General features: G+C 40.9%; 1 protein-coding gene across 1 annotated transcript in view; it reads right to left on the bottom strand.

Moving 5' to 3' along the window:
- Positions 1–5323: 5323 nt before the first annotated feature.
- pi4k2a (phosphatidylinositol 4-kinase type 2 alpha) overlaps positions 5324–23848 on the bottom strand; it is a 39760-nt gene continuing 21235 nt past the window's right edge. Inside the window, exons 8-9 of the mRNA XM_072238989.1 lie at positions 23040–23099; positions 5324–18828 (exon numbers count right to left, since the gene is read on the bottom strand). Of these exons, the coding sequence (XP_072095090.1) occupies positions 18670–18828; positions 23040–23099 (219 nt within the window). The 3' untranslated portion in view covers positions 5324–18669. The remainder of the gene's footprint in view (positions 18829–23039; positions 23100–23848) is intronic.

The following is a 23848-nucleotide window of genomic DNA, read 5'->3' as shown; positions in this document are numbered from 1 at the left end:
GTAACAATATATCTCCTAGTATTTGTATTATTGCTATGTTTTGTTTCTATACTTTGAAATTAATAAAAAGATTGAAAAAGAAAAAGACAGGACAACTTCCATACCAGGTTGTGATGCACCCTAGAAGAATACTTTCTACGGTGCATCTATAAAAATTAGTGAGGGTTTTAGGGGACAGGCCAAATTTCTTTAGTTTTCTCAGGAAGTAAAGGCGCTGGTGGGCCTTCTTGGCAGTGGACTCTGCTTGGTTGGACCAAGTCAGGTCATTTGAGATATTGACCCCAAGGAACTTAAAGCTTTTGACTTGTTCTACTTGTGCACCACCGATGTAAATGGAGCCGTGCAGTCCGCTACTCCTTCTGAAGTCAACAACCAATTCCTTTGTCTTGCTGACATTGAGGGATAGGTTATTGTCTTCGCACCATGCCACCAGGTTCTTATTGATCCCCTTGTCAGGAAAGGGTAAATGTATACTGATACTCTATATATACATATACAGTGCCTATAAAAACTATTCACCCCCCTTGGAAGTTTTCATGTTCTATTGTTTTACAACATTGAACCACAGAAATTTAACTTGATCAAGACCGAAAGAAGCTGCAGAAGATCATGAACATGGCGCAGCACATCACACAATCCAATCTTCCGTCCTTGGACTCACTTTACACCGCACACTGTCGGAGCAGTGCTGCCAGGATAACCAAGGACACGACCCACCCAGCCAACACACTTTTCCTCCCTCTTCCCTCTGGGAGAAGGCTCAGGAGCTTGAAGACTCGTACAGCCAGATTTCGGGACAGCTTCTTTCCAACTGTGATAAGACTGCTGAACGGATCCTGACCCGGATCTGGGCCGTACCCTCCAAAAATCCAGATCTGCCTCTCGGTTTTTTTGCACTACCTTACTTTCCATTTTTCTATTTTCTATTTATGATTTATAATTTAATTTTTTAATATTTACTAATTTTTAATATTTATTATTTGTAATCCAGGGAGCAGAAAGCGCAGAATCAAATATCGCTGTGATGATTGTACATTCTAGTATCAATTGTTTGGTGACAATAAAGTATAAAGTATGGACTCTGATTTGCTCACTCCAGGACATTAACTTTGTTGTTTTTAAGTGAGGGGCTGTGTAGCTTTGGCTTTATGCTTGGGGTCATTGTCAAATCTTCTCCCAAGTCACAGATCTCTTGCAGACTGCACCAGCTTTTCCCTCCAGGATTTCCCTGTATTTTGCTGCATTCACTTTACCTTCTACCTTCACAAGCCTTCCAGGGCCTGCTGCAGTGAAGCATCCCCACAGCGTGATCCACCCACCCTCATGCTTCATGATAGGGATTGTGTATTTCTGATGATGTGCAGAGTTTGGCTTACACTAAACAATGTGTTTAGTCTGATGGCAAAAAAAGCTAAATGTTGGTTTCATCAAAGCATAGAACCTTGAGGTCCTAAAGTGTGAGTTTCGGGAATTAGACAGAAGGCTGAAGAACAGGACCTCAAGGGTGGTGTTCTCAGGATTGCTGCCAGTGCTACATGATAGTGATGGTAAGAATTGGAGGAGATGGCAGTTGAATGCGTGGCTGAGGAGTTGGTGCAGGGGGCACGGTTTTAGATTTTTGGATCATTGGGATCTCTTCTGGGGAAGGTGGGACCTGTACAGATTGGATGGGTTGCACCTGAACTCGAGGGGGAGCAATATCCTTGCAGGTAGGTTTGCTAGCATGGTTTGGGAGGGTTTAAACTAATTTGCGAGGGGGATGGGACCCGGACCGATAGAGCAGTGAAAGAAGTGCATGGAGTAAAGTCACATCTAACATATAGAGAGGCTTTGAGGAAAGAGAAGCAGAATAAAGGGTGTAAAGGTAGGAAGGTAGAAGGGCTGAAATGTGTGTACCTCAATGCAAAAAGCATCAGGAACAAAGGTGATGAACTGAGAGCTTGGATACATACCTGGAATTATGATGTAGCGGCAATTACAGAGATTTGGCTGGCACCAGGGCAGGAATGGATTCTCAATATTCCTAGATTTCAGTGCTTTAAAAGGGATGGCAGGGGGAAGGGGAGGAGGGGTGGCATTACTGGTCAGGGATACTATTACAGCTACAGAAAGCGGGGGGGGGGTAATGTAGCAGGATCCTCTTTTGAGTCAGTATAGGCGGAAGTCAGGAACAGGAAGGGAGCAGTTACTCTATTGGGAGTATTCTATAGGACCCCTGGTAGCAGCAGAGATACAGAAGAGCAGATTGGGAGGCAGATTTTGTAAAGGTGCAAAAATAACAGGGTTGTTATCATGGGTGACTTTAACTTCCCTAATATTGATTGGCACCTGATTAGTTCCAAGGGTTTAGACGGGGCAGAGTTTGATAAGTGTGTCCAGGACAGATTCCTGTCACAATATGTTGATGGACCGACTAGGGAGAATGCCATACTAGATCTAGTATTAGGTAACGAACCAAGTCAGGTCACAGATCTCTCAATGGGTGAGCATCTGGGGAACAGTGACCACTGCTCCCTGGCCTTTAGCATTATCATGGAAAAAGATAGAATCAGTGAGGACAGGAAAATTTTTAATTGGGGAAGGGCAAATTATGAGGCTATAAGGCTAGAACTTGCGAGTGTGAATAGGGATGATGTTTTTGCAGGGAAATGTACTATGGACATGTGGTCAATGTTTAGAGATCTCTTGCAGGGTGTTAGGGATAAATTTGTCCCGGTGAGGAAGATAAAGAATGGTAGGGTGAAGGAACCATGGGTGACAAATGAGGTGGAAAATCTAGTCAGGTGGAAGAAGGCAGCATACATGAGGTTTAGGAAACAAGGATCAGATGGGTCTATTGAGGAATATAGGGAAGCAAGAAAGGAGCTTAAGAAGGGGCTGAGAAGAGCAAGAAGGGGGCATGAGAAGGCCTTGGCGAGTAGGGTAAAGGAAAATCCCAAGGCATTCTTCAATTCTGTGAAGAACAAAAGGATGACAGGAGTGAATGTAGGACCGATTAGAGATAAAGGTGGGAAGATGTGCCTGGAGGCTGTGGAAGTGAGCGAGGTCCTCAATGAATACTTCTCTTTGCTATTCATCAATGAGAGGGAACTTGATGACGGTGAGGACAATATGAGTGAGGTTGATGTTCTGGAGCATGTTGATATTAAGGCAGAGGAGGTGTTGGAGTTATTAAAATACATTAGGATGGATAAGTCCCCGGGGTCTGATGGAATATTCCCCAGGTTGCTCCAAGAGGCGAGGGAAGAGATTGCTGAGCCTCTGGCTAGGATCTTTATGTCATCGTTGTCTACGGGAATGGTACCACAGGATTGGAGGGAGGCGAATGTTGTCCCCTTGTTCAAAAAAGGTAGTAGGGATAGTCCAGCTAATTATTGACCGGTGAGCCTTACGTCTGTGGTGGGAAAGCTGTTGGAAAAGGTTCTTAGAGATAGGATCTATGGGCATTTAGAGAATCATGGTCTGATCAGAGACAGTCAGCATGGCTTTGTGAAGGGCAGATCATGTCTAGCAAGCCTAATAGATTTCTTTGAGGAGGTGACCAGGCATATAGATGAGGGTAGTGCAGTGGATATGATCTATATGGATTTTAGTAAGGCATTTGACAAGGTTCCACACAGTAGGCTTATTCAGAAAGTCGGAAGGCATGGGATCCAGGAAAGTTTGGCCAGGTGGATTCAGAATTGGCTTGCCTGCAGAAGGCAGAGGGTCGTGGTGGAGGGAGTACATTTGGATTGGAGGGTTGTGACTAGTGATAGGTTGCAGAAGTGGGCTGAGAAGTTCCAGATGGAGTTCAACCTGGAGAAGTGTGAGGTGGTGCACTTTGGAAGGACAAACTCCAAGGCAGAGTACAAAGTAAATAGCAGGATACTTGGTGGTGTGGAGGAGCAGAGGGATCTGGGGGTACATGTCCACAGATACCTGAAAGTTGCCTCACAGGTAGATAGGGTAGTTAAGAAAGCTTATGGGGTGTTAGCTTTCATAAGTCGAGGGATAGAGTTTAAGAGTTTCAAGGTAATGATGCAGCTCTATAATACTCTGGTTAGGCCATACTTGGAGTACTGTGTTCAGTTCTAGTCGCCTCACTATAGGAAGGATGTGGACACATTGGAAAGGGTACAGAGGAGATTTACCAGGATGCTGCCTGGTTTGGAGAGTATGCATTATGATCAGAGATTAAGGGAGCTAGGGCTTTACTCTTTGGAGAGGAGGAGGATGAGAGACATGATAGAGGTACACAAGATATTAAGAGGAACAGATAGAGTGGATAGCCAGTGCCTCTTCCCCAGGGCACCACTGCTCAATACAAGGGGACATGGCTTTAAGGTAAGGGGTGGGAAGTTCAAGGGGGATATTAGAGGAAGGCTTTTTTAACTCAGAGAGTGATTGGTGCGTGGAATACACTGCCTGAGTCAGTGGTGGAGGCAGACAGACTAGTGAAATTTAAGAGACTACTGGACAGGTATATCGAGGAATTTAAAGTGGGGGGTTATATGGGAGGCAGGATTTGAGGGTCAGCACAATGTGGCCGAAGGGCCTGTACTGTGCTGTACTATTCTATGCTCTATGTTCTTCTTTCAGCTGATTTCAGAGTCTCCCATATGCCTTCTGCCAAAATCTAGCCGATATTTCATGTTTTTTTTTCAACAGTGGCTTTCTCTTTGCCACTGTGACTGGTGAAGCACCTGAGCAACTGCTGTAATATGCACATCTCACTCATCTCAGCCTCTGAAGCTTGTAACTCTTTCAGAGATGTTATAAGTCTCTTGGTAGCCTCCCTCACTAGTCCCCTTCTTGTACAGTCACTCAGCCTTTGAGGGAGGCATGCTCTAGTCAGATTTATAGCTGGGCCATACTCCTTCCATTCCTTGATGATTGACTTAAATGTACTCCAAGTATTCAGTGACTTAGAAATTTTCTTGTACCCATCTCCTGACTTGTGTTTTACAATAACCTTTTTGTTGAATTGCTTTTTCTTTTGTCTTCATGGTGTAGCTTTTGCCAGGATACTGACTCACCAGCAGTTGGACCTTCCAGATACAGGTGTATTTTTACTACAATCAATTGAAACACCTTGACTGCACACAGGTCTCCATTTAGCTCATTATGTGACTACTAAAACCAATTGGCTGCACCAGTGATGATTTGGTGTGTCATATTAAAAAGGGGAGGGGGTGAATACTTATGCAAGCAATTATTTTGTGTGTTATATTTGTAACATTTAGATCACTTTGTAGAGATGCTTTCACTTCGAGACAAGTCTTTTTCTGTTGATCACTGTCAAAGGAGCAAAATTAAATCCACTACAATTCGTTGTAAAATTTTTAATAAAAACTTCCAAAGGCAGTGAATATTTTTTATGGGCACTGTAATGACTAGAGAGGATATTTGAGTTGAGATGTATTCTGTATTGAGTTGGAATTTATAATTAAGCAGGGAAGAGAGTAGTGGATCCAATATTTCAGTAATATTTGAGTAATATTGTAAATATTATTTAAGCATTGTTTACATAATACATTATGGGTTACACGTACTGTACATTCGTGAATGGCATACATCATTACACCAACACATCATGTGTGCGCCTCACTAAAGAAAAGAAATTAAGTACACACATATCTCCCCTCCATGTTTTTTTTCCAATTCGCTTTTGGAGTTACAAAACATGTCACTATCCAAACTTTTCTTAAATGTTGCAATTTTACCAACTCCACCACTTCCACTGGCAGCTTGTTCCACAGTCGCACCACCCTCTGAGTGAAGGAACTCATCAGGTTCCCCTTAAATATTTCACCTTTCACCCTTAACCCATGACTTCTAGTTCTAGTCTTCGTGGAAGAAGACTGCTTGCATTTACCCTACCTATACCTCTCATAATTTGTATACCTCTATCATATCTCCCCTCATTCTCTTACACTCCAGTGAGTAAATTCCTAACCCTTTAACTCAGGTCAAGTTCCAGCAACAGTCTTGAAAAATCTCCTCTTCACTCTTTCCATTTGACTGATATCTTTCCTGTCGGAGAGTGACCATAACTGCACACAATACTCAAAATTTTGCCTCACCAACATCTTGCGCAACAGAAAACAGAACAGTACATTGCAGGTCCCTCAGCCCACAATGTTGTGCTGACCTTATAATCTACTCTTAAGATAAAGAGAAATACGAGTTTGGACAACATGGCCAAGAGCAGAGAGTCTGAACCAAAATGTGAAAACCTGCAAATTGCTAGATATCTATTTTGTTGTTGCTCTGCTGCTGTTGTTTGTGTTGTTCTGCTAAACATCCCCGGCATGGTGGACACCAGAATGTGTGGTGACACTTGGTGGGCTGCACCTGTGTGTGTCGATGTACAATGAATAAGTGATTCTGAATCTGAAATTAAAATCAAACAATCAGAAAATGCTTGAAAACCACTCAGTTCAGGCAACATCTGTGCAAAGAGAAACCATCACCACTTCAGCATGAAGACATTTTGTCAAAACCTGGGGGGAAGCTTGAAGATGTGGTTCTGTGCCAACAGTATTAGCTAAAGCTGTCTTTATTTTAAAATAGCTTATAATTAAAAAGTTGGCATTTGGCATTTGTGGTAAAATGTCAATAAATCTCCATCACTAAATCCTGGATAGATTAAAAAATTCTCTCACTGAGCGTGTGGCACACCATGAAATCACACACCAAGTGTGTTACACCCTGTACTTTCACCATGAAGCTTTTGGGATCATCAGAACAATGTTGAAATCAAAAACAAAGCTTTCAGTAGTAATGATGGAACGGTCTTTTACCAAGTTCATGATGATGGAATGATGATGAACGGCCTTTTATCAGGGTCATTTTTGCTCAAGGTTTAAAGAAATTGGGGCTAACAGATTAATTTTATTGACTTCTGAAGTAGCATTGTGGAAGCATAATGGTTAGGCGTAATGCTATTAGTGCCATCAACCCAGTTTCAATTCCAACCACTCTCTGAAAGGAGCTTGTACTATTCTCCCATTGACCCTGTAGGTTTCAAAGTTCGAAGTAAATTTATTATCAAAGTATATAGATGGCACCATATGCAATCCTGAGATTCATTTTCTTGCCGGTGTATTCAACAAATTCATAACAGAATAAATGGAAGACCACACCAACATGGGTGTTCAACCAGTCTGCAAAACGCAAAACTGTGCAAATACAACACAGAAATAATTATAATAAATAAGCAATACATATTACATATTGAGAACATGAGACGAAGAGTCAATGAAAGTGAGCCCATGGGTTGTGGGAACATTTCAATGATAGGCAAGTGAAGTTATTCTCTTTGGTTCAAGAGCCTGATGGTTGAGGGGTAATCCTTCCCGAACTGTTCCTACAGGTTTGGTGTTTCCTCCCACACTCCAAAGACATGCGAGTTAGTAGGTTCATTGATTACATGGGTGTCATTTGGGGGGGAGGGGTATGGGCTCGTTGGGCTGGAAAGGCCTGTTACCGCGCTGAATTTCCAATTAAAATTAAAGTAAATGCTACCCAATCTCAGTGTTGGCTGAGGTAGTATTTATACATTAAAAAACAAGAGCGCAGGGCACAAAAAAGCCATTACTACACTCAAATCACAAACAAGAGAAAAATCAGATGGTAACTGAGCAACACACACAAAATGCTGGAGGGACTCAGCAGACCAGGCAGCACTTATGGGAAAAAAAGTACAGTTGATGTTTCAGCCTGAAACATTGACTGTACTTTTTTTTTCCATAGATGCTGCCTAGCCCTCTGAGTGGCCCCGCCCCCAGCATTTTGTGTGTACCACTACACTCAAAATGGGAAAACTAGGTGCTCTATCAAAACTTGAGTAAGATGTTTCTCTTGACAACAGCTTGATGGAGTTCTTGCACCAGCCTGTTCATCACAGCCAGCCTAAAAGAATGCTCCATTAACTTTCATCGTTAACAGTTGCATGATAAGACATTACACAAAAGGATGCAGATGGTCATAGTTGGATAATACTTGTTTTAGAAGAGTTAAGAAGGGGAAGTGGGCATGGATAATTAATGATTAAAGATATCCAATCTGAAGAAACTCCACAAGCAGTTATCAGTTTGGTTTATGATGGAGGGCTGCCAGAGGAAGTGGAGTGGACACAGCTGGTAGAGCCAGTGCCTCACAATTGGAGTGAGCTAGGTTCAAGCCTGACCTTCGGTGCTGTTTGTGAGAAGTTATCACATTCTCTCTATAAATGTGTGGCACTCCTCTCCCCCCCAACATCCCAAAGAAGTGCGGGTGGGTGGGTTAATTGATCACCACAAGTTTCCCATCGTTAGGATATAGGGAGAATAAAGTGGAACTACTTGTTAGACAGTAAGGACTTGGAGGGCCAAAGGGCCTGGTTTCATGCTACAAAATTGACTCAAGAGACAGAAGACAAATAAAGGCTGGAGCAATTTATAGACTCCTTCAATACTTATGAACTATGTCTAAATACTATATTCATGAAATGCTCAACAATTCCTAGTTCTATTGAAGTAACATTGATGGGAAATGTTAATTCCATTTGTTTCCAGCATTGTCTTGTTTTTAAATTTAGTTAAAATGCCAGGCAGAATATAAATTAAAACAGGTGCACTAAGCCCTTAGCGTCAGTGTCATAAATACCACAGCAATCATGATATTTAACCCATCTAGGCCTTAAACAAAAGCCAGGAAGAATAGCAAGTAGGAGTGAAATTAAAAGGAAAATTACAAAAGTAAATGGAGTGATTAAAAAAAGACTTTAAGGATATGGATGAATAAGCTCTGATAAGGACCAAAATGGTAACTTTTGTGGAAGCAGAGAATGTGGGCAAGGTTCTATTTTGCAATCCATCTTCACAGCCGGGTTGATGCCAATGTTAGTTAGGCAAGCAGGAGTAAACTGTTGAACTGAATGAATATACTTAAAAAAACAAATATGATAGGGCTCCAATGAAATATACCCTTGGCTGTTAAAAAAACCCCAGCAAGGCTAGGGCTGGAATTGGAGAGTTTTCAACCAATTTCTTGATCATCCTTGGATACAGGAATGTCACCAGAGGTTTGGACAGCTAAAGTTGTTCAAAACAGGAGTAGGAAGGGGAAAATCAATCACATGCCTGCATAGCCTTGGTGTTAGGCAGATCATTAGAAGCCATACTAATCAATCAGACTGTTCATTATTACTGGCATATGTCATGAAATTTGTTGTTTTGTGGCAGTACAGTGAATACATTTAAAAATTACTGTTACAATAAGTATATAAAAATTGCAACACACACAAAATGCTGGAGAAACTCAGCAAGTCAGGCAACATCAATAGAAATAAATAGTCGACGTTTTAGTGCGAAGGGTCTCGTCCTGAAACAACAACTGTTTATTCATTTTCATAGATGCTGCACGACGTGCTGAGCTCCTCCAGAATTTTGTGAGCGTTGCTTTGGATTTCCAGCATCTGCAGAATTTCTTGCGTTTATATAAAAAAAAACTAAGTCATGCAAAAAGAGAACAAAATAGTGAGGTAGTGTCCATGGACCATTCAGAAATCTGATGGCAGAGGAGGAGAACACACAATGCTGGAGGAACTCAACAGGTCAGGCAGCATCTGTGGAGTGGAATAAGGAGCCGATGTTTCCAGCAGAAGCCCTTTATCAGGACAAGGAGAGGCTATTTCTACAATGTTGAGTGTGCACCTTCAGGCTCCTGTACCTCCTCCTTGACGGTAGCAATGTGAAGAGGGCATATCCCAAGTGGTGGAGTTCCTTAATAATGGATGCTGCCTTTTTGAAGTGCTGTTTTGAAGGTTTCATTGATGGTGGTGATGCTAGTGCCAGCTGTGTTTACAATTCTCTGCAGCTTCTTCCAATCCTAATAAATGGCACCTCAATACCAGACTGTGATGCAATTAGTTAGAATGCTCTCAATGGTACATTAATAGAAATTTGTTAGTCTTTGGTGACACACCAAATCTCCTTAAGCTCCTATTGAAAAATAACCTTCTTTGCATTTGTATCTATGTTGGTATGGATGGGATAAATCTTCATTTAGAAGGGCAGCAATTAATCATGGATTTATAAGTTAGTTAGTTACTGCCTGTTGCGCCACTGGCGTTTAGAGCAGCAATCGATTTGTAACGGGTTTTGTTTTTCTTTGAGGCAACAATAATTCATGATGGCAGTGTGTTTGACATGGCCCACATGGACATCAGCAGAATATTTGACAAGTTCCAAAATTAGAGACTGGTCAAAGTAACAGCCCGCTGGAATCATGGGAAAGCATCAAATTGGATCCAAAGTTAGCTCTGCAGCTTTAGTATCTCTGAGATTATTCCAATTATATATTGTACAGAGTTCTGTACAATATGACTTCGAAGTAAAAGAGAAATGTTAGATTAATTCGCAGTGATATAAACTTGGCTGTGTGGTTACTGTGGCATATATTTTTAAACTTTATACTGCAAGAAAGTGTAGCTGGTCTACTCTGCTGGGCATAAAAATGGCAAATGAAACAATCTTTAAAAAACCAGGGGTAATACACAAAAAATATCATGGAACCAAACATTACAGCACAGTACAGGCCCTTCAGCCCACGATGTTGTGCCAACCTTTTAACCTACTCTTAACATCAACCTTCCCTCCCACATAGACCTCCATTTTCAATCATCCATGTCTTTTTAAAGAGTTTCTTAAATGACCTCTCTATATCTCCTTCTACCACCACTCCTGGGATTGAAAAGTGAAGAAAAAGAATATTGGGATCTGCTTCCACTAATCCTTATTGGTAGTACAGGTCAAAGTGGTGGTTAAATAGGGCATATAGATGTTCTGTTTATATTTGTCAAGGCACAGAACAAGCCATGACAAGCAACGTCTATGAGAGGACTGAATAGAGCTTGAGTAGTCTATTATTCAGCATGGAAACCGGTCCTGCAGCCCAACTCATGCATGCTAACCAAGTACTATTCACTATACACAATTACTACTAATAGTTCTAGTCAGGACATTACAGGGAAGTTGGGAGGATGCAGATGAGGTTTATAAGGATGTTGCCAGAACAGGAAAATTTGCAATTATGAACAAAGATTGGAAAGGATGAAGTTGAAGCAAAGGAGCCAGTTAATTAGTATGTATACAATTATGGGGACAAGGGAGGCTGACAGAGTAAGTAGGAGAGAGAGAGCATTTCTCCCTCACCCATAGTGAACCCACCCGTAGGGGGTCTGGAACTTGCTGAGATGGGATCAATAGTTTAGAGAAAACCAAGCACAATGTGTCCAGATCTGCTGTCGACACAAATCTGGTAGGAATAAGTAAGAGCTAACGGGAAAGGATCAGTCATTTGTTCCTCAGAGCTGTGCAATACTTCAGGATCTGCTAACATATCCTGCACTTCTGGACAAGAATCTAAGATTGGCAGTGTTTGAGGTTAACAACAATTAAGCAGGAGTAGTGTGATCATTTGAGTTGAGTAAGATGTGCTCCTAAGAGGTTGTCTATTGGTGCCCTAGTGAAGAATGCCCATGTATGACTTTAACATTGGGAGGCTGATGCACGGTCAGCCACTACATAGTCCTTGACATATCGGGGTTGGGGTCAGGGTTCAGTGGCATAGAATGCGAGATGACAGGGGACCCTTCGCTGCTGCAGCCCTCCTCTGCCTATACCACATTGTGACGTGCCATCATCTTCCACCAGCTCCACTGTTAAAGTCTCGGTTTGATCACTCTTTGTCTGGAACCTCCACCTTTCTCCCTACCAGAGCTATGCATCAGATGACTAAACTGCAGATGGCATCGCTCCTGATGTCTCAGGAACACACAAACCTCTCTATCTCAAGGTGATAATTGATCATGGTTTGCCCAGGATTGGCTCCAATCTTGTCACTGGTGTGATGGGGCAAGGCCATCACCCCAACAATGGGCTCAAAAACCATGGAACATAGCACAATACAGCCCTTCAGCTCATGATGTTGTGCTGACCTTTAAACCTACTCAACCTAACCCTTTCTTCCTACACAGCCCTTCATTTTTCTTTCATCCACGTGCCTATCTAACCACTCTGGACTGGGTTCCATATTTTCTCCCTCAATCACCCCAAATCATATCATTAAACATTATAAATAATATAAACAGAGGGCTGAAACAGGTCATGTTAGAAAATTTATCAAATGCTAAACAGTAGTTTGGCAGATTTATACTTGCAGAAAATGATTATTTGGTTCTTGTTTTATATATTTAAATAGATTAGAGTATACAGTGCTTTATCAGAACAATACATTACAGATTCAGTATCAAGCAAAAAAATTAAAGCAGTTTAAACTGGCAGAGTATTAATCATTAACAGTTTCTCTAATAAGTAATGGTCCGATACAGTCGAATAGTGTTACACCACACTTGGCAACCCCTGCTGGCAACTTGAAACATAGTGAAAATTTTGTCTTTCCACTCCACTGGTGCTAAAAGCAGCTTTTAAACTGTCATGATGCTACTCACAAGTAACTTAAGCTCCCTGACAGGAGAGATAAGCAAGACTGATTGGAAAGGGAGCCAACAATCTAAGCACGTTGGATAGGTATCAATTTCAAAATCTCTTCATTGAACGATGGGTACAGAAATAAAAAGCTGAGGTACAACCTCAACCTACCTATTTAAGACAAAGTTCTAGCTCCTTTCCTGAACTTCCGAAGGAAGTGCAGAAATTAAGAATGGCCTATTGAGTGGATTGATAAGGAGAAGCAGTTATACACTGATGGCATTAGTAGTCATCTCAAGAGCCCCACATTCACAGCAGACCACCCCTTTCAGCAGGTACACACCATAGTGCCACACATATACTTTAGATAATGCAGTTTAAATAATCTTTTAAAAAAATAAATTCCATATCTTAAGGCATAATGAATACCAGAGCAGTACCTCTATCATAGATTCCCCCCCCCCCACCCACATAATGGACAATTGAAGACTGTGTTCAGAGACTTGCATAATAGTTAACAGACAGCTTGTGAGATCGTTAGGTGGTTGAAGGAATTTTCTACAGAAGTTTGCATCCAAGCAGGATAAAAATACACTTCATTCCCCAAATGAACTATTATCTGCAGCAGGATTCATATTTAACTGTATTCCAACACTATATATAGAATGACTCAAATAAAATCTAACCTGCAAAAAAATTCTCCAAGGTAATTTTAAATATATTCCTCTGCAAACCTGAAAGAAATCTCATTAAAATAGGCACCGGTGAAATTGCAAATTGTGTGTTAGCTGGCTAAGTGAGCAAAATATTGCAAAGGAGCCAGACAACAAATCAAATGAAGAGAATTGTTCCAATTCTTACATTTACCATCACCAGAACCTTTATATGCAAAAGGAAACAAACAAATCAAAAGCTGTTGAAATGGAAACGCACCGGTTTTACAAAATGGCAAAGTATTCTGATGGATCTGACTCCAGATTCATTTTGACCATGGAGTTCTTGATGGTTGCCACGGGAGATAACAATGACAGGATTGAAATCACTAAGCACCTACCCCAACACCCCCCCCCCCCAATATCAGGGGGCACAATTTACCCTCAACAAATATTAGGAATTGGAGAATCAAGCTCTCACATCCATATCTCTATCAGAGGGCAAGAACCTCATAATAAGGGGTCATAAAGTTCTACAAGCTGTGAAACTGCAGCACACATTTAGGACAAGAGCAAAATACAAGCCATCCTGGAACAGGTTCAAATCTGCATCTGAGAAGACAAGGGTAAGGTGGAACAAACCAGTGTACATGTAGCTTTTGATTAATATACTAACAGAAACATGTGACTAACCAAATGCTGGATCATTAAGCAAAGTGGCTACTTATTTGAGAAGACACATCAACAGCTGATTGCCCACCCCAAACTATTTTGCATAAGAGAGCATGTGGTGAGACCAGAAAATGCATGGGACTTTTAGAGGGTTAATCCACATGGATAAGTATTCAAACAACCATTTTCAGTGTACTCTACTTAGAAAGGAGGATGTGGAAGGTGGCAGAGATAAGAACTGTATTCATCCAAAAGTAATGAATATACATATTGAGGACTGATAAATCAAATGCATATAATATTTAGACACAGTTAAAGGGATAAAAATGGATACCTCCCTCTTAATTGTAAAGGACAAGAATCTGTGGGTGTTGTCCCAAATGAGTCACACGAAGATTTGTAGAGAGATTTAAAGCTGTTTTTTTTTTTGGGGGTGGGGGGAATTGGTACATCATAAAATCTGCCACTTTAAAGAGAAGTTTTTTTGCTTGAAAACACAGATTTTAAGCACATTCTACTGGGAGAGGTGAGAGACACCTGGGGAAGAGGAAAGGGACGTAAATATCGGCAGAAATGATTGCTCCAAAACATGGTCAGCTGTAGTGAGGATCAGTACGATATATTCTTTGAACCAAGCTGCACATTATGAAAAGGGGGACATTAAGAGGGAGGGAAGGGCATCAGAAGTTACACAGAACTAATGAGACTTCAACAAGTTGCACAGCTTGAGGTACTTCCCATTACATTTTGCTCCTATCTCTGTAGAGTGGTAACCACAAGAATTCTATCTAAGCGCCACCCTGCATCTAAAATCACTAAATTGACAATCTATTTTTCTCTGAAGGGTACAAGACTGAAGTTTAAGTACATATACCTTCTAGGGAAATGGCTGTGATGGGGAAAAGGAAATGTACACACCAGGACATCTCTCCCATTAGATCAGCCATGGTTATATTATAAATTCAATGTCCCATTACAAAATTAAAACTAAAATCACTCAAAGATTTCCTAACTTTATTTTCCATTCTCTATCCTCACCCCAGAAAGGTTCAATAAGGCTGCGAATTCAGCTAATGCAAGCAAAAAGACCCATGGGGTAATCATTTTAAAATCAGTCCTAACTGGACTAGAATGCAGTTTTACTGTATTCAGTCATCTCCACCATTAACACATGCACCCATTAAAGACTTGCTCACATAGGATTTCCATACAGAATTACTAAAAGTTACTCCAGCGATTGGCAAGTATTAAACCCAAGCAATAATTTAAATGACAGACCTAAATGTGTGTTAGGCTTAAACACCCAAGGAAAGTTAAACCAGACTGAGTATGTGTGTGACCATCCATTATCAGTGTTCTAGATTATGCATATTCTCCATCTCACTGGGAGAGAGTCACAAAATGATCAGATGAAGTTTAATTCTTAAAAGAATGCTGACTAATTTAAATTCGTCATCTAACTATAATGCTTTAAAGTAATGCCTATTAGATTCAAAATTGTGTAATGTACTTTGAAGATTTATTCCAACAATGTTTCAAATATCAGCCCAGGAGTGAAGCAAAAAACCGCGCACTTCACCTCATCTTTCTTCACTGTCACCCAATGTGTTCACTTATTCTGCAAGGTGCTAGACACAGAATCCCACTCCACAATAGCTAGCTAGTCCATTTTGAGCAGATTACTGCTCAAACATTAGTGACCACAATATACATAATACCCAGTCATTTGCAACTAAGACACTCTTTGAGTCCTGTGTTGCCTGAAAATCTGTCTAGAGTTCATGAAAATAAAACATATCACTGCATACTTTGTTCATATTAAGTGGTTGTACAAGGAAATTTTTAGAAATTCTTTAGTGAAACTTTGTTGCTAACTCAGCCAGAGTGTAAAACAAGATCACCCAGTAAATGGACAGACAACTTGGCCAAAACATTGAAAATTTGAAGCTAAACAAGTCAGACAAGGACATATGTTACCATTTAAAGATTTATAAACTAAAATAAAATCTTGACATACAGCATGACAGAGACTCAGACTACTTGACTAAATTCAAAATGACACTACTGAAAACCAGGGTAGATACCAGGCTATGGCCAAATCAACAGTTGTGACTTAATAACCAGAACTCTCCACTGCCTCTCCCAATTCCAAGTATGTTTTCGGTTAGGGGCAACCAGGAATAAACCATACACTTCTTCAATTTTACTAAATTAAATTTCAGAGCAGATGGTCCAAATCACTAACTGCACCGGTTTTGGTTCTCCCACCTCCAACAGCCTCCTTTGGTAAACAAAAAAAAAAATGAACACCCACGTTCCCTTTCACCTTTAATGTGGAAAGGCTGGGAGAGATGGGATGGAAAAGCTTGTAACACCGACAAAAAAAGCTGGTACAATGAAAATCTATTGCATAGTTTTTCTTCCTTAAAGTATTCATGTGGCCACACCAAATTAAAGGAGGTTCGTTTTTCACTGACAAGGCAAAAAGGATTGGCTAATATGCAAAGACGACTTGTGTTCCCACGTTAATTAGGTCTACTCTGAGTGAAAGGTAAACTACATATTCTCACTGAGCAACACACTAGGCCCAACAATGAGGTGGTAACATAATTGCTACATCAATGCAGCCCTAATATTTAAAGTAGCCAATGACAACGGAAAAGGAGTGTATAGATTGCCTTACAACTTTCGTGACTGCCTCACTTTAATAGAATATTTCTTTAAACGTGGCTGACAAAACATTTCAAAAAACAGAAAAGCTTTCAAATGTTGACTACCTGCCTTCAACCTCGACTGAAGTTCACTATCAATGCCAATTTAGAAAGTACATCACATACCTGGCCCCATCCTTTCTCAATAATAATTAGGGAGTGGGTTCTGTAATGATGCGGGATTGAGTGTTAATAATCACTGGACGAGGGAAGCATACATTCCAGACCAGTTGCAACTCCTGAAATAACTGTATAGACCGCAGCAGCTTTAATATGTATGTCTCAATCCTGAATCTGACAAAGGCTATCACAGATACCATTTCTTTCCCTCATACTCCCTCTCCAAGTCAGGAATGGGTGATGTTAAGGGCAACAAGGTAAATATGCCTCCCTGGAATCTGAGTACTTCTGGTTCACCACAAGAGGAATGTAGGACATGGGCACCATTTCAATTGTTGTTTAAATATATTGGATACAGGTAAGCCAGTTTTTCAATCAAACCAGAAAAGAGTCTAGCTATAAGGATGTGTCCATAATTCAAACAATGCCCAAGCAGCTTGTTTCTCACGTTAACCATTTAAAAAATATCAAGGTCATTATCTCCTCTTGTGCAGTGATCATTTCATGGTTACAATGACACAGAATATTAGAGTCTTTAAACCTTGCTGTATGTGACAAGCAGAGAGATGAGGAAGCTGCCCAAGCAAGAGGAACAGATTACTTAAAGAGACCATCAGATTACCTAAATAGAACATCACTTCTCTTCAAATACAGTCGACATCCCCTCTGCTCAATATCTGGCATTCCCATCTACTCCACCCCCCTCACCTCCTACCCAACTAGAAGGCAGGGAGAGAGGGGAAAATGAAGAAAAGGACACTGATCTCCACAATCCACCACCTGGGCACCCAAAGAGCTGACAATTTAAAAGATCTGAATCGCCTCCTCTTGCTCTGGCATCAGTGCTCCAAAAAAGTAAACTGAAGTTTGGAAAAGCAAAAGAAAAAAGCATCCTGTTAGGCAGAAAGATTGGCAAAGAGGAATATTTGCCACTTGAATAGGAATCTGCTGAGCATACTTCAGTCACAGCAAGATAAAAACCACTAAAGTCAAGAGGTGGTGCACTAGAAACAGTGGGCAGTTACAGGACCCTTGTGCAAAGTTTTTGCATTAACCATTATTTTGGCTTTTATATATATATATGTATAATATATACATGCTATATTAGCTTCTGATTACAGTTAGATTACTCCTTGATCACAATCAAACTATGTAGACTGAATACCATTTTACATGCACATCCCTTCCCCTGATAGGACATGTACAATGTAATAAAATAGAAGGTCGGGGAAGAGGGCAAGAGGAGGATGCCATGGGTGCAATTTTTATCTACAGAACCGCTAACTCATGCTGTAGATTTAAGGCCAAAGGGTTCCAAACCCAGCACTGAGAAACATTTTGACCTGGCTGGGATTCAGATTGTTGCAAGCGGGTGGAGAGATTAAGTGATTGTGCAGCTACCTTCCCACACGCCAGCCGAACAGAGGTTGATGACAGATTTTCTTCACAAGTACAGCATGATCACTTCTTGTATCCGCAGCTCTCCTTTATCCTACATGCACTTTCCTCTGTAAAAGCAGAAATACACTGCAAAGTGGAATGGGATGGACCATGATTGCAGATTATTCCAGCTCTAGCTTGAACCTATTTCATCATGAAGTGCACTAGGTTGCAATTTGAACCAATATCATTTTAGTGCAGAAAAAACTTTCAGTTTTGGGGCTCAGTGAAAAGGGCAGAGATAAGACAGACCAACAGAATTCTGTGCCCAAAACATCATAAATTAGCTCAACAGAAGCAGCATTACAGAGTCCAGTGGTATCCAAGCATCTGAGCCATCAGAGGAATTGAGGAACAATGGATAATTTCAGGGAAGGGTGCTTGAATTAAGTGCAAATTGCCCAGAAGAATCCCCTTCATTCACCATTCCTTACAGATGTAGTGGCATCTTGTGCAATGGTCATACATAGGACAAAGACAAAGCTGACCTCTCTCGCTCTCCACACGTGAAGTGAGCCCACTGAGTCCTCATCAGCAAAGAGCAGAGGAGATGTGAATTATCGGGACCGTCAATCAGTGCATGTAACAGGGTTTCTCTCCCTATATTCGGCCATGCTACCACCACGTAAAAAAAGGTTTTCTGCTCTGGAAGCTTTGTGTATACAAGTCACTGCTACGATGGTGGCTTCGCGTTGTTTCAACAATGACGGGTGGGATGTGAATGAGCAACAGAGGTGACTTCCCATCCTTCAGAGCCTGCGTGAGATTTAAAATCTTGGGATTGGGATGGAGAGAGAAGAGAAAACAATGTCAGATTGGAAACAACACAAGAGATTAATCACAAGTATGCTTCTATTAGTACTGATGAAGGATTTCAGCCCAAAACATCAACAGTTTATACATCTCTACAGGTGCTGCATGACCTGTGGAGTTCTTCCGGCACTTTGTGTGCATTGCTCTGGATTTCCAGCATCAGCTGAATCTCTTGTATTTAAGTGTTTCTATGCTTGAGTTCTTTACACAATCAACTTCAGGAGGCAGTCTTCAACCTTACTTTGCCTGAGGGCCCAGAAGACACTAGCTGTGTGCCAAAGGGCAGGCTGCATCAATGGAGAATTAACATCAGGAGCTTTTCTCTCTATAGATACTGCCTAACCCATTTCAAGCATTTTTTCAGACTTCTAGTATTTACAGTTGCAAGAAAAAGTTTGTAAACACTTTGCAATTACCTTGTTTTCTGTGTTAATTACTCGTAAGTGTAGTCTGATCTTCATCTAAGTCACAATAATAAATAAACACATTCTGCCTAAACTAACAACACACAAACAATTGTACTTCTTCTCGGCAATACTGAGGATACCATTTAAACAATCACAGTCTAGGTTCAAAATGTATGTGACCCTCTGGGGTAATGCCTTTTACAAAAGCTATTTGGAGTCAGGTATTCCAATCAACGAGATGAGATTGGATGTGTGAGTTGTAGAGGTGCCCTGCTCTAAAAAAAAAGACAAAGTCAGGTTGCTGACAGAGTCTGCTCTTCTCAAGAAAGTCCTGCTCATGTGCACCAGGCCTCAATAAAACAACTTTCGTTGGACCTGAGAAGAAGAATTGTAGAGATGCATGAAGCTGGAAAAGGCTACAAAACATTTCTAAAGGCCTGAGTGTTCATCAGTCCACAGTAAATGTCTACAAATGGAGGAAATTCATTACTGTTGCTACTCTCCCTAGGAGTGGGCGCCCTGTAAAGATTGCACCAAGAACACAATGTGAAAAAGAACCCAAGGATAACAGCAAAAGACCTGCAGAGATCTCTGGAACTTGCTAAAGTCTTTGATCCTGTGTCCACTATAAGAAAAACACTGAACAAGAACGGTGTTCTTGGAAGGACACCACAGAGGAAACCACTGCTCTCCAAAAAAAGCATTGCTGCACGTCTCAAGTTTGCAAAAACAAAAACAAAAAACACCTGGGTGTTCCACGACACTTCTGGAACAATGTTTTGTGGACAAATGAGACAAAAAGTGAACTTCTTGGCAAAAATGCACACCGCTATGTTTGAAGGAAAAAGGACATTGCACACCAATGCCAAAACCTCATCCCAACTGTGAAGCATGGTAGAATGAGCATCATGGTTTGGGGTTGCTTTGTTGCCTCAGGGCCTGGTCAGCTTGCAATCGTTGAGCGAACAATGAGTTCAAAATTGTATCAAGACATTTTATAGGAGAACGTCATAGCAGTCCGTCAGCTGAAGCTTAATAAAAGTTGGATGATGCAACAAGACAACGATCTGAAACACAAGAGTAAATCAACAGAATGGTTTAAAGAGAAAAAAAAAATTCTGTTTTGAAATGGCCAAGTCAGAGTCCAGACCTTAACCCAATTGAGATGCTGTGGCATGGCCTGAAGAGGGCTGTTCATGCAAGGTATCTCAGAAATATTGATGAACTGAAACAGTTTTGAATGGAGGAATGGTCTAAAATTCCTCCTCACCACTGTGCAAGTCTGATCAACAGCTACAAGAAACATTTGGTAGGGGTAAATGCTGCTAAAGGAGGTTCTACCAGTTATTAAATATGGGGGAGGGAGGGAACGTCGACTCAGACCATGAGAGGCCTGCGTCGGGCATTTTCATGCCTTACAAGGCGCAGATTGGAAGTCTATGTGGGGCACCACTCCTCGCACAGACTAGAGCAATGTGTGATTAAGTGCCTTGCTCAAAGGCACAAACACACTGCCACATGAGTGTTCAGATACTTTTCCCAGCCTGTGCAGTGCATGATTAAACATTGTGTTCAATAAAGACATGAAAAGTACAATTGTTTGCGTTATTAATTTATGCAGATTGTGTTTGTCTATTATTGTGACTTAGATGAAGAGCAGACATTTTATGAGTAATTAATGCAGAAAACCAGATGATTGCAAAGGGCTCAAACTTTTTCTTGCAACTGTAGGTTGTCTTTTTTTTGGCTTTAATAAGCTGTCCTTTATTACCTCCAGTACTAATTTTTCCCAACAAGATGAGAAATTTGAATAGTGCTGTTTTCAGCAGGTACTCTTTCAATCTGCCTACTACAACCCAAGCCTTTTGGACTTTCAGATCAATGGCTCAAAATCAGGAACCACAGCTGTTCAGAAGCATGATTATACCTGCAGAGTCTAGTCCACAATTAAAAAAATATTATTCAGAACATTTACTGCCTGGATTAATGAATATGCCTTATGAGGAAAGGTTAAGCAAGCTAAGGCTTCTGTCTTTAAACGTAGGAGGACAAGGTGACTTGATAGAGGCTTTGAAAGAAGTAGACAGCCAGCATCTTTTGCCAAGGGTGGAAATAGGTTAATACAAGAGGGCAGAACTAATATGATTTAAGGAAAGTGTAGGGAGGGGGGATGTCAGAGGTTCTTTGCACAGAAAAGCACGGCCAGGGTGGTGGTAGAGGCATATACATTAGAGTTATTTAAAAGACATAGGTAGGCATATAGCTGATAGAAAATGGAGGGCTACATGGGAGGGAAGGATTTGATTGATCTCAGAGTGGATTAAAAGGTCGCCACAACATTGTGTCAAAGGGCCTGCACTGTGTTGTACTGTTCTATGTCAATGACATTGGCATGTGAGGGGCATTTAGCATAAGTGCAAGCGTTGCATTTTTCACCACATTCACAGTCATCTACTGATCATCCAAATTCCTTGCTCAGTCAATTAAGAACCATTTTGATTAGCTCCTGCAGTAACATATAGGTCACACCATCCAGTTGTTATCCAATTTTACTTCTAATTTTCAAAGCTAAACAAAATTAAAACTCCATTTGATGTCTCACTGCTTTCAGTGACTTTTGATTAAAAATATTACAACCTGCTAAATTCATGCATATGGAAAGCATACAACTGTTCAAAAGTGTGAACAAGATACCAAGTGAGGCACCACCAGTTCTTTGGAGTGACAAATTACAGCACCTGTGTTCAGCTGTTAGGCAGTCTTACTTATGTTTTTTCCAGCTGTAAGACCAGACACAGGAGCAGAATTGGGCCATTTAGTCCATCGAGTCTGCTCTGCTATTCCACCATGGCTGATTTATTCCACCCCAATCCCATTCTTCTGCCTTCTCCTCTTCGACACCCTTACTAGTCAAGAACCTATCAATCTCCTCTTTAAATACACTCAATGACTTGGCCTCCACAGCCATCCATAGCACTGAATTCCACAGATTAATCACCCTCTGGCAAAAAATTTCTCCTCATCTTTGTTCAAAAGGGACATCCTTCTCTTGAGGCTAGGCATTCTGGCCCTAGACTTCCCCTGTACTGCAAATATCCTCTCCGCTTTCACACTACCTAGGCCTTTCAATATTCAATAAGACTACCCCCCCCCCCCCCCATTCTTCTAAACTCCAGTGAGTCCAGGCTCTGACCACTAAACTCTCCTCATATATTCCTGGGATCATTCTTGTAAACCTCCTCAGGATCCTTTCCAATGTCAGCACATCTTTTCTTAGATGTGGGGCCCAAAACTGCTCACAATACTCCAAATGTGGTCAGACTAATGCCCTATGTGAGGCAGCTCAATAATTACAGGTGCCTCTAGTTCTGGTTGCCACAGCTGCACGTGGACAAAAGGTGTCAAACTCTACTATGGATCGGGTTGCATGCTACATTTTGAGCTCACAACCCAAGCTAACCATATCCATGTCAGGGCAACAGAACTGAAGCCCTATATTGAGGTTGCTGTGGTAGAGGTGAAGAGAAGAAACATTTTTACACTTAACTCCACTTTCGAACTATACAAACATTAAGATTAATGAAAGATGTGGAAACTTTCAAGCTCAATTTTCATGCTGGGCTCTCAATAACTCACGCCTTGACACACAGGGCATTCTCTCTCTCGCAGAGCCTTGTGCACTGCCTTTCTTTGTAAGGCTGCTGTAGTTGATTAACTTCACAAGCACACTACAGGCAGTTTTAGGAGATACAAGCAATGCCTCACCTGCCCTCTCATGACAGAAATTTGTTTGTAGAACTGTCCTCGATCAAAACCAGGATCTTCCTGCAAAAGGAAAAGCAAATGACATTTTAAACTTGTACAAAGCCCTCACATACTGTATATAACTAAAATCACTGCTAAAGAATTCCACAGACACTAAGTTATATTGGACAGTAGAAACTAAAACTACTCAGTGCATTTTTTTTAAAACAGAAAATAACAGAGCTGGGCATTTCTTTTTTTTAAATATAATTTTTATTGAGTTTTCAAAATGACACAAGAGAAAAAAAAATCTACCCTCCCCCCTCCCCCCCTCCGATATATACTCCTATCTAAGAAGAAAAGGAAAAAAGAAAAAAAAGGAACCGCCTGAATATTGAAAGGTTTGCACATGCTCCATGGGATAAAAATAAATTTAATATATATTTGTTACTTTCCCTGAAGGAACCAAGATCTTCATCATCAGAGCTATAAATAAGGGCTCCAAATATTCAAAAATGTTACATATTTATCTCTTAAAATCTAAAACATTACTTAACTTCTCAACTCTCATAGTTCCCTGGGGAATCTCTTTGAACTTCACCATGTTGCTATGTGTTTCCCTCCCAATCATCCAGGCAAAAAGAAAAAAAAGATAGATAAGATACAAAAAAAGAAAAAACAAAAAACCCCCCCACTAATGTTGTGAATGAAAGATACACAACACTACCCCCCTCCATTGTGCGGGTCATGGCTATTGCCACGTTTGCACACATGAATAACGTAGCGATTGGACAGTGTTTCTTCCAGCTCCCCCATAACAAAAAAATATA

The sequence above is a fragment of the Mobula birostris genome, chromosome 21, assembly GCF_030028105.1.
Source record: "Mobula birostris isolate sMobBir1 chromosome 21, sMobBir1.hap1, whole genome shotgun sequence".
Lineage (NCBI taxonomy): Eukaryota > Metazoa > Chordata > Chondrichthyes > Myliobatiformes > Myliobatidae > Mobula > Mobula birostris.
Note: the sequence above shows the minus strand (reverse complement) of the source record. Positions and strands in the feature narration are given on the sequence as shown.